General features: G+C 42.9%; 1 protein-coding gene across 12 annotated transcripts in view; it reads right to left on the reverse strand.

Moving 5' to 3' along the window:
- Positions 1-12,461, reverse strand: part of NCKAP5 (NCK associated protein 5) — a 1,005,982-nt gene that overhangs the window by 138,438 nt on the left and 855,083 nt on the right. For 11 of the 12 annotated variants that reach the window (XM_063630959.1, XM_055260746.2, XM_055260747.2 and 8 more), the window contains one exon: positions 959-1,129. In XM_063630959.1, coding sequence (XP_063487029.1) covers positions 959-1,129 — 171 coding nt within the window. Of the gene's footprint in view, positions 1-958; positions 1,300-12,461 lie in introns of those variants that run through there. The other variant, XM_055260756.2, reaches the window with a different exon arrangement.

A 12,461-nucleotide genomic window follows, 5' to 3' on the forward strand; every position in this document is an offset into this window, starting at 1 on the left:
CTGTTCTGGTGGAGGCGACAGGGGAGTGCAGTGGACTCCATGAGGGTCCTTGGCTTTGCTGCTTTAATGCTCTATTTTTGTGTTGGTTGGCCTCCTGCTAGGTGGTGGCGCTTTCCAGAAAGCCTCAGCTGTATTAGTGTGGAAAGGGACCAGCAGTAGGCGGGGCTCTAGAACTCCCAAGATTACATGACCTTTGTCTTCTGCTACCAGGGTAGATAGGGAAGGACCATCAAGTGGGGGTGGGGCTAGGCATGTCTGAGCTCAGACTCTCCTTGGGTGCATCTTGCTGCCGCTGCTGTGGGGGGGGGGGTGAGATTCCCAGGTCACTGGAGTTGTGTGCCTAGGCTGAGTCATGCAGGTTGTCAGGGAAGTGGGGGAAAGCCGGCAGTCACAGGCCTCACCCAGCTCCCATGCAAACTAAAGGGCCGGTCTCACTCCTACCACAACCCCCCCACGACCCCACCTCCTGCCCCCTCAACAGCCCTGAGTGTGTTTTCAGGCGGAAGGTGAGATAGGCTTGAAAACTTGCCCCAGGCTACCCACCACCCAGCTGAGAAAGAAAAAAGGCTTGGTTCTTCCCCTGCCTGTGGAGTCTGCAAACCAGATTTGCACCCTCCTCTGAGTTCTGGCTAGGAGGCGTCTGGCCCTGTTCAAATGTTACAAAGTTCAGCTGGAGATTTCCTTCTTCCTGTGGAGTTTTACCCCCTGCTCCTCTGGCCACCTTCCTGATGGATCCCTGTGGTGCCAGGCAGGAAAGGGCTGCTAGGGGACACAGCAAGCTCCCAGGGCCTTTCTGCTGCTGCTTCTACCCGTGTATTTCACTCAGCTCTCTAAATTGACTCAGCTCCAGGTAAAGTCAGAAACTTCTCCCACAAACAGAACTTCAGCTTCTCCAGTGGTGGTGTGTGTTAGGGAGAGGAGGGTCTCCCTTTCCCACATCCGCAGTTGGGGCACTCACAGTATTTGGGGCATCTCCTGGTTCCTGCAGGAGCAGTCGCTTTCTTTGCAGGGTCTGTGAGTCCTCTTGGGATTGCTGGTTTGTTCTTGCAGTTGATCTGGAGCTAAAATTCATAATGCGAACCTCTGCATGCTGCCTTGTCTGGAGCTGCAATCTCGTCCTGCCTCCTGTCTGCCGTGATGAAGGTGATATGCATTATTTTTCCTTACTTAACCCTTGTGGTCACTTTATGAGGTAGAAACTATTACCAACTCCATTTTTCAAATGAGAAAACTGAGGGACAAGAGGGGCTAAGTAACTGTTAAGTCAAGGATTTGAACCTGGACATGAACTTAAGGGCTGCCCCTATGGCACCTCATTCTCTGCCACTATATTGTCTTATCCATGTTTGAATGTTAGGGAGAGGAGGGTCTCCCTTTCCCACTTCCGCAGTTGATGTACAATGATGAACAAGCACACTCCCTGCATCAAGGTGCTCATCAGACAGGCTGAGCAGGCACCTGCAACATAGTATGCTGTGGGAACGCTTAGCAGAGGGGTTCTGGTTCTGGGAGCTTTCCTAGGGAAGCTGTAGCTAAGTCTTAGCATAGCTAAGAGATGTTATCGAGAAACGATTACTCAGGAGAGGGGGCTGTCTTAGTCTTTTCAATTGCTGAAACAAAATACCACAATATTGTGGCTCATAAACAATAGAAATGTATTTCTTGCAGTTTTGGAGGCTGTGAAGTCCAAGATCAAGGTGCTAGCAGATCCAGTGTCTGTGGAGGGCCTGTTTTCTGGTTCATAGATGGCACCTTCTCACTGTATCCTCATGTAGTGGAAAGGACAAGGCAGCTTTCTGAGGACTCTTTTCTAAGGGCACTGTCCCATTCATAAGAGCTCTCATGCTCATGATCTAATCAGTTCCCAAAGTTCCTGCCTCCTAATGCCATCACCTTGGGGGTTAAGATTTCAACATATGAATCTGGGGGAAGATACAAACATTCAGGCCAAAGCAGGGGTCAAAAAAGAAAGAAAGGTCCTTCTGAGAAGAGCATATGAAAAGGTCCAGAGATGAGAGAGCATGTGACATTTTCTGCAGAAAGTTCAGCAAGACCACAGAGGCAAGTTCAAGAAGGGAATGGTGAGAGAGATGTTTCAGCAATCAGGAACTTGGGTCAAGTCACACAGTGAGTAAGTAAGCAGCTGGGTTAGGATCTGATTCCATCACTTTCTCCAAAATACACGCTTTCCTCTACTCCTTTGTCTATCCCATTCTTTCCCCAATGCTGGACTTCGCTGTGGGCCTCCATTACTCTTATCTATGCGCAGAAAGGAAAGTTCTAGAGGAAGGGACTGTAGATGGGTCTCTGGGAAGAAATGTAGACACAGTGGACATTCACACAGCTTTGATGCCTTCTCAGTATGCTTATTCCTAAAAGGGGTGGCTGGGGAAGCAGGGGGCCAGTCTAGGGCCCTCAATTATGTTGCATGCTAGAAAAGAGCCACCAGCACTCCAGAGATCCGTAATTGCTAATCCTGAAGACAGGCAGTGACTCCTCCTGTGACACCAAAGGGGTCCATATGTTATCCAGATGGTCAGTAAGAAACCATACGTGGGCCCTGCTCTTGCAACTACAATGAGGAGACATTGAAACCAAATGATTATCACTTAACTTTGGAAGATAACCTCCAAAGAAGGGAAAATGCCATGTCGGTGTTTTGGAGAACCAAAAAAAAGTTACGTAGAATTATTTATAAGATGGGAGCTTCCATACATTATTAAAGGAAAGATTAGAACAAATGAAATTCAGAGTTTGAGAGATTACATAACCACTGGGACCTTCACAGCCTGCAATATTGACTCTCACAGTTTTCCACCGCATGGGGGCTGGGATAAGAAAGAGATCAGAGTGTTGATGGAAGTGACTTTCATGATGTGCACTCATCTGCGTTTTACAGCTCGATGTCCTGGTTTTAACAGGACAAGTTGCTGGAGTCCCATTCATCTTACAACATTTGTGAACATGTATCACATAAATGCAATCTCTGGCTGAATGTTCAGTGAAAGCCCATTGTCTCACTTCCCTTGATAGTTAATACTAAGTTGTGCATTATCAGGGTTTCAAACTTATTACTTCAGTTTGCCTTACAGGCTTTGTTGCTACAGATCCGCATCATGGTTTCCCTGTAGCTTTATCCCCAAAGTAGTTTTTTAAATCCACTGTTACTTTACCCCATGGTAAGAAATGCCTCATGGTATTATAAACAAGCGGTGGAAAATTGTTATTTATGTGGCTTCCTAATAGCAATTTGAAATATAGGGCATAAAATTACTAGCTTACAACATTGTTCAATATTAACAGTGGGAAGGGTAATATGTAAAACAGACATTAAAGGATTAGCCGCAAAATACATTTCACTAAGCTAAATCATTTCTTGGCAAATGGCAGTTTCCAGCTAATACACAGGATTCATCAAGTCAAGTGGATTTATTTTTATTTTTCTATTAGTTTGTTCAATATATTCTATATTTAAACTTCAGTTTTGCAGGTTTCTTTTTCAGGCATATTAGAGGAAGCTTCTGAAAACAGAATCTGAGATAGAAGTGATCTTAAGACTTTCAACTCAAAACTGCTCGTCGATTTCCCCAGCAAATCCTCTGAGTTGACTAAAGATGGGATTGTAACATCTCAGAGAAAAGTGCATGGCTATGACATTGCAAACATTTGTATGACAGATTAGGAAGTTACAACTGCATCAGAAATTTCACTAAAAAGGCATATCTTCCCCAAGACATAAAACAGTGTTTCCATTGTTTTTGCTTCAGACTCGACAGACACACAACACTCTGTTCTAATCAAGCATGACTGGAGTTCCGTAAACAATGTGAATCTGTGAAGCAGGCACCCAGAAAGAAGGTGAAGAGAAATTCCTAATCTCCTAGAGTGGAAATTGTGAAGTATTAAGCAGATATTCAATGCATAAATATAAATAACATAATCTATTTTCTTTTGAGACAGTCCATAGTTACCATAATCCTAAAATTATTCCATCTTCTCAAATCCCTAAAGATTGATTAATTTTCATAAACTACTTTGATGGAAACTTTTTTCAAGATGCAAAGTTATTTTTCTCTGAGCTTTCCTTTCATATTATGCCATGCGCAGTATTTGCAACCTCGAATACCAAAAATGAGTTCTTATTTTTCAGAGAAATTGGTTATGGACCTATAAAAAACTATTACAAAGAAATGAGCATTATAGAAAGAAGAAGCTCGTCTTAGACTCATTTGAGAAACTACGGGGAAGTTCAGATTCCCCAGAGTAGTTATTATTGTAAAATTAAGGGTTTGCTTTGAACACTTGTTAGTATTCAGCCAATTTTAAAGACAACAATTTTTTTCTTAGACTGTGGGTTGGAGACTACAAGTATTTCTCCTCAAATGCCCCATGTTAATAATTCCAGGGGTTTAAAAACATTTATTACATATAAATCTATAGTGTTTTGTTTAACTATTTGGTGTGGGATGGTAAATTTATTTCATAAACCCTTTCCTATTGGTAGAAAACTAAGGAAATAAGATGTCCTTTAACTTGAATGTGCAAAAATTTATTCATTGTATAACATGTGAATTACTTATTCAAAAAGCCAATGGTTGAGTCACAGAAGATGTCACCAAGCCCAGTGCGTCATCAAGCTCTACACTGGAGCAAAGCCCAGGTCCACACGCTGTGGCTAATGTTAACTGCCTTATCAAAATACCTCAATTGACTGGAATCCAATAGACCAAAATTCTCCACTATAGCCGACATATTTGAAACAAAGAGGATAATAATAATAGCTTTTCAACATGCAGGAGAAATCCTGGGCTCTTGAATGAGCTTCCCTCTCCATGGCTACATCCATAACCAGGGAGGCAGGAAAGCAGGTGGCCACAGGTGTCGTCATAATCTTGGGTTTAAATCCTGGCTTTGTGTGACTAGGGCAAGCCACTTCATCTTTTGAATCTTCATTTCCTTTAGGGATAATAACACCAATACTAGCTCACAGGGGCTTACCGGCAATTTCAAATTCAAGAGTTGGAGCTCTTGGATTCATAAGGTTGTGGTGAGGATCTAATTAAATGCTTGAAGACTGTTAGCTGTTTTTAGGACCTGGGGCACAATTTGTGGGGCCCAGAGAATCACCTCCACTGAAGAATCACCCTTTTGGCAGCAAACTAAAGAAAGTGCAAAGTCAACAGCGGAGTGTTCAGCTGAGGTAGAACAAACACAAGTAGCAAGGGGAAGTGGGGATAGGTGAATACTTCAGGAGGTTCGTTTTGCCAATGCTGAGTCACAGTTGCTTTACAGTCAGAATGTCGGGAGCGACTTGCTGGAAGCCCCTGCTTGTTTCAATGGATTTCCTTTCCTGTCTCCACAGGAGGGCTGTCCATACTCTGAAAGGCACTCCTCCCTTGACAGGAGGTACGGGAGGACTTCCCTGCTGAGGCGGAACACTGGCTCCCTCACAAGATGGCCTCCTGTGACGGTGAGCAGAGCTAATGTCTTCATATTCTTCCCTCTCTGCTCACCCACCTGACATTTCTGCCTTGTCTCACTTGCCTGAACACTCCTCAGTTTTCCTGATCTTGAAGCTAACTGGATGACACTTGTCCTGTTACTACCCATGGTCCCTAATATGACACCGACCTATGGACCAGCTCTTAGCAAAACCCCTGAGCAGACAATCAATGAAGGTACATAAAATGGCAAATGAAGACTTGAGAATTCTACTCCATATAACCCTTCCTGATGAATCTCCAGGAACTGACAGTTTCCTTTGCCACAGCACTATCTAGACATGACCTCTCAAAGTTACAAATAAATAAGAGCATTACATTTCTCCTATTCCCTTCCTTGAACTGCAAATGTCTATCTATAATTACTAAGTATAATTACAACTGTTATTATACTGTCACCACGTGGTACTGGCAACACACATCTTACAATATGAAAATCCTTAAACAACTTCTTTCTTACTGATTTTATCCAGGACCAAGATAAACTATGCCACATGGCACCAAAGTACCATGTAGCCTGCTATTGGTCCATACAGTGACTGTGAGAGTTTTAAATTCCTTTTCACATTTACTTCTGGAATCTGTCACTAGACTCCAGAATCATCTGAAGGAATCAGGCAGTTCTCAATACCATCTCATTACTGACATTTATGTTGATCGATGTTGGCTCTTACAGAATTGGAATCTACAGATCAATTTCCTTATTAGATTCTTTCTCACTGCTGCCATAATCATTTTATCACACAGGCTGCTGCTATCACATGCTGGTTTAACACTATGTAACGGGACAAGCTAAATTAGTTTCTCTAATATGTTACAAGAAATAAAAAAAAATTCCTGGTTTTAAATCTCACTTTTCTCAAATCCTAAGAAATTCCCTGATGTTTTTGTGTATAAAGAGGTTAATTTGAAATTATTCTCCCTTAAAACTGTGCTCCATGGGAGACCAATGGTGAATTCTAAGAGCAACTCACAATTCTCCTGGAAACCATTTTTCCTTTCCTTTCAGAGAGCTTCAGATGTCAGATTAACCTTGGCCAACTGGATAAGCAGGGGGTAATGTCAGTGCCTCTGGTAGGGTTCCCAGCACCTGGCCAGGTAGCTCTACATAAAGGCGGAGTAACAAAGCCTCCAACGTTGCTTTACCCACAACTGACCATACAATGGCCAAGAAAATACCAGTGCGGTTTGTGTCCACAGAACCCACCCCTGCTCTTAGGAAGACAACTTAGAGTGTATGCTTCACTAAGAAATGGTCAGGAATGACATCAAATATAAAGCAAATTTATCCAAATATTTTCTAAAAGTTAATGTTAAATTCTTTTTCTTTTTTTAAGACAGGGTCTCACCCCATTGCCCAGGCTACAGTGCAGTGGCACGACCATGGCTCACTGCGGCCTCCACCTCTTGAGCTCAAACAATCCCCATGCCTCAGCCTTCTGAGTAGTTGGGACCACAGGCACATGCCAGCATGTGTGGCTATTTTTTGTGTTTTTTGTAGAGATGGGGTTTCGCCATGTTGCCCAGGCTGGTTTCTAACTACTGGGCTCAAGCGATCCACCTGCCTCGGCAGAGTGGATACCTTGAATCCCAAAGTGCTAGGATTACTGGCGTGACACCATACCCAGCCCTAATGCTAAATTCTGTATAGGAAGAATAATCTAAGCAATTATCTTGTCTCTACAGACTTATAATTTCTAGGATATGGATAATGCAGATTCTCAGGAGTTTCTGACACGAGACCTCCGGAATCCATGAATAGGGCCGGGTGCTGTGGCTCATGCCTGTAATTCCAGCACTTTGGGAGGCCAAGGCAGGCAGATCAACTGAGGTCAGGGGTTTGAGACCAACCTGGCCAACATGGTGAAATCCCATCTCCACCAAAAACACAAAAACAAAAAACAAAAATTAGCTGGGCATGGTGGCGTGCGCCTGTAGTCCCAGTTACTGGGGAGTCTGAGGTGGGAGGATCACTTGAACCAAGGAGGTGGTGGTTGCAGTGAGCCGAGATTGTGCCACTGCACTCCAGCCTGGGCGACAGAGTGTGACCTAAAACTCAAGACATTTATAAATTTGGAGGGGAAAAAAATGCATCTTTAGTTTCATTAAACTTGAACCAAAATTCAGTATTTCCTTCAGTTATGAATGGAGGCATCAAACTACAGTGCTATAAACTTGTGACTTTGTCTCCAACAGAAATTACAGATTTTATCACATTATAGTTGTTGAAAATATCTCTAAATATTGTGTACGTGTATCACTATTTAAAAATCAAGTTAAACTTGCCTCTTGCGCTTGTTATTTCATGCTTTAGAAAGGAAGCACATGTATTACCATGTCGTATATGTTTTTCCAATGTTTTGGTAACTGTATTTCAATGTAATTGGCTCTCTTTATAATCTTATGACTTTTATGCATTAAAAGCATTATTCTGAGAAAGAACCATAGGCTTCCTTGATCTGAAAAAAAATGGTTTATGGTTAAAAATTAGTTATGAACTTCACTGGTCCCCAACCCTCTGTCTCACGTTGCATGTGGCATGGAGCCCTTCTGCTGTGGCTCTGACTTCCCACATGTGTGAACAGGAATGGGTGAATTTCAGGGATCCCGAGTCCTGCCATTTACCTCTAGAACCTGGAGTCACTAGCCCTGGTTGGGTGAGGAACTTAACGTTAATTCAAATCTCCACTAAAATAAATTAGCTATCTTTTCATTGCCAAGCAGAGCGCTACAGCTATGATTGTTACGTATTGTTGCAATCTAGACCTTAATGGCATTTTAGCCCTGTGGTGAGCTCAAGAGAAACTATTTTCAAACTTCAAAAGGCCATTAAAACATGTGCAGATGTCTGGAAAATTAATACTATTATCTAACTCTCACCCTTTGCCTGTAGGAGGCAAAGAAGAAACAAGGCTCAAGAAAGATATTAGAGATCAATACACGGTCATAAAGCAAAGAGCTGTCCTTCTAGGGAGCACGGATGAGGATGACAGAGAAATCCCACAGTGCTTCTGAAGAGGCTTTTTCATTAGATTTTTTTTTTTTTTTTGGTTGAAGTCATTCACTTAATCTGTTAAAAATTTAAAGAGGGAATGAGGATGGGATGGAAAGTGGAAGGAGAGAGCAAAAGATAAAAATAAATTTCTGCCACCCTACTTCAATTTGGATGTTCAAGGTACAGAATTCTCAAGAGTGGAAGCATTCATTCATTCACACGACAAACCTGAATTTGTCAAGGTTAATGCTGAACAAGCTCCAGTCTGTTTTAAAGCGTTTTGCATCTTGAAAGATTTGAGCTGCATTCTGTAAAATTCTCAGTGTAGGGAGGTATTCTCTTAGGTAGTTTCAAGGCTTTCATAAAGTTTTCAGAATCACAGGATATTCTCTTCCCCTCCTTCATTTTATTCCCAAAAATTTTATGCTATAGGTGTCCCAGGTATTCCCAAAAAACTTGAAAACCACACTTAATTTTTTTAAAATCAGAGGATGAAGGCTTTATATTTTATTAAAACATGGGGAAAGTTTTTCAATTTTGAAAGAGGACAGAGACATGGGATAGCAGGTATTTTTAGTAAGTGTTTTTGTTTTTTTTTTTTTAAGAGATGGAGTCTCACTCTGTCCCCCAGGCTGGAGTGCGGTGGCACAATCTTGGCTCACTGCAAGCTCTGCCTCCTGGGTTCACGCCATTCTCCTGCCTCAGCCTCTCGAGTAGCTGGGACTACAGGTGCCTGCCACCACTCCCGGCTAATTTTTGTATTTTTGGTAGAGACGGGGTTTCACCATGTTAGCCAGGATGGTCTTGATCTCCTGACATTGTGATCCGCCCGCCTTGGCCTCCCAAAGTGCTGGGATTATGGGCGTGAGCCACCGTGCCCGGGCAGTGTTTGTTTTCTTTTTTTTTTGATATAGGTAAAGCTGATCATTGGAAATACATTGAGAATCCTTTACAGAATATTACACGGATTTTCCTCTCTGCATAGTCCTTTGTAAGAAACCCTGAAAACATTCACGGATTGTGGGTAACACATCCTTTTAAATGGGAAGTTTTCCTTTTAAATTCAAGAATAAGCAAGATGGGCTGTGTCAATCAGGATTACACCTAGCTTTCAGGGACAGAAGAAAAGATTTTGGTGGCATAAACATACAAGGGTTTATTTTCCTTAAGGTAGAAGTCCAGAGATAGGTTGTCATAAAGATTTTGGGGGTTTTTACTGCATCATTACTTGGGCTTATCCTGCATGATAAGTGAGGCAACACAAAATGTGCCAGCAGAACAAGTGGCAAATATAGTCTGAAACAGGGTCATTTATCAAAAATCTCTAGACCACATTTTAATTTTATTGGGGTGAGTGAGATGGTGGAGACAGGGTGAATGTGGAGCTCCAAAATGTACGCACAGAACAGTGCGTGGACTCACACCATGATCCTTTGCTCCAAGAACCACCATGAAACATACCGGGAAAACCGAAAGAATTCACAGATCCTTTGAAAGAAGCAGTCCTCCACTGCAAATTCCAAGAAACAGGTGAAAAACTGTGAGTTCCCAAAGTCTGAGGGGGAAAAACTACCTCTGAACACACATCCCCACTGGGGAATCTGAAAACTCCAGATCACTCACGGGAGAAGGATTTAAACTTACCTAGGGATGAAATGGGTTTAGGTACTTGTGAGAAATATAGAAGTATAAGTAGCAGTGAGAAGTGCCTTGAACGCACTCCCAGATTCTAGCTTAAGCCCAAGGAAGCCATCCCTGATTATACCTCATGGGGGCCCTCTGGGAAGACAGCCAGAGGAATTGGGGAGGGGTTGCTAGGTAAAGGAAACTCTCAACTGAAATTGGTAGTGGTTTCAACTGGGCACAAATTCTCCCGAGTGGAGTCCAGGGGACAGGCAGGAGCTGTTGTAGATAGGAGTGAGCAAGTGAAGGAGCTACTGCGGATGGAGTGGGCAGACAGGGAGGGGAGAGGTCTGAAAGCCATGCTTGCTTTCTCAGCTGGGTAGCTCACAGTCTGGGGCAAAGTCTGAGTGGGAAACTGCAGGAGTGAGACCCACCTCACCAACTGCCTGGGATCTGGGTGAGGCTATCCCCCACTTCCCTGGTGAACTATATAACACAGCAGAGGCAGCCAACATCCCCTGTGGAACATAACCCCATTGGCCTGAGAATCACTCCCCCATCCCCCACAGTGGCCGTGGCAAGCTCTACCGAAGGAGAGTCTGAGCCCACATCTGCCTAACTCTGCCCTGACTGGGTAGTACTTCCTTACCTGCCCTGGTAGCTGAACACAAAACATAGAAACTCTTGGGAGCTTTATGGCCCCACCCATTATCTGAAAAACCAAAATACTCTGGCCATCTTAGGGCAAGCTTAGAGCCCCCTACTACCATCTCGGCTGCTGCTCTCTTGAAACTGCCACCTCCTGGCTGGAGGCCAACCAACTCAGGCCATTACAGCAACTCAGGACAGAATAACCTTGATCCCAGGAAGGAGAAGACAACACTTGATTCCACTGCCTGCAACATGTTGGCTAACCAGAGGTCCTGAGGGTGTCCATGTGACAATTTCACTGCTAGCATAACCAGTATTCCAGAAAGTCAGCACATTAAACATACGTATAACCAACGACACTTACAGAGTCCACTTCACTCCCCTGCCACCTCTACCAGGGCAGGTGCTGGTTTCCACGGCTGAGAGACCTGAAGATGGACCGCATCACAGGACGTTTTGGAGACATTCCACAGCACCAGCCTGGAGCCTGATAGCCCCGCTGCATGGATAGACCCAGAAGAGCAATAACAATCACTGCAGTCCAGCTCTCAGGAAGCCCCATTCCCAGGGGTAAGGGGAGAGCACATCAAGGGAGCACCCTGTGGGACAAGAGAATCTGAACAGCAGGCTTGGCCAGTAGGTCTGGCCTCTCCATTGAATTAGTCTACCCAAATGAGAAAGAATCAGAAAAGTAATTCTGGTAATATGACAAAACAGGGTTCTATAACAAGCCCAAAAGATCACACCAGCTCCCCAGCAATGGATCCAAACTAAGAAGAAATCTCTGAATTGCCAGATAAAGAATTCAGAAGGTTGATTATTAAGCTACTCAAGGAGATACAAGAGAAAGGTGAAAATCAACTTAAAGAAATAAAAAAAAATGGGATATGGATAAAAAATTATCCAGAGAAATAGACATCATAAAGAAAAAACAATCACAACTTCTGGAAATGAAAGACACGCTTAGAGAAATGCAAAATGCAGCAGAAAGTTTCAACAACACACTAGGATAAGTAGAAGAAAAAGCTTCAGAGCTTGAAGTCAAGGCTTTTAAATTAACCTGATCAGACAAAGGCAATGAAAAAATAATTAAAAAAAATTAACAAAGCCTCCAAGAAATTTGTGATTTTGTTAAATGGCCAAACCTAAGAATAATTGATGTCCCTGAGGAAGAGAAATCTAAAAGTTTGGAAAATTTATTTGTGGGAATAATTGAGGAAGACTTCCCTGGCCTTGCTATAGAGATCTAGACATCCAAATGGAAGCTCAGATAACACCTGGGGAATTCATTGCAAAAAGATCATCACCTAGGCACATAGTCATCAGGTTATCTAAAGTCAAAACAAAGGAAAGTATCTTAAGAGCTGTGAGACAAAACCATAAGATAATCTATACATGAAAACCTATCAGATTAACAGGAGACTTCTCAGCAGAAATCTTATAAGCCAGAAGGGATTGGGGTCCAATCTTCAGCCTCCTGAAACAAAATAATTGTCAGCCAAGGAATGTGTATTCAGTGAAACCAAGCTTCATAAATGAAGGAGAGATAAAGTCTTTTTCAGATAAACAAATACTGAGAGAATTCACCACAACTCAGTCAGCACTATATAAAATGCTAAAGGGAGTTTAAAATCAATCAATGTGCAGAAATCACAAGCATTCTTGTACACCAATCACAGACAAACAGAGAG

Source organism: Symphalangus syndactylus, chromosome 22, assembly GCF_028878055.3.
Source record: "Symphalangus syndactylus isolate Jambi chromosome 22, NHGRI_mSymSyn1-v2.1_pri, whole genome shotgun sequence".
NCBI lineage: Eukaryota > Metazoa > Chordata > Mammalia > Primates > Hylobatidae > Symphalangus > Symphalangus syndactylus.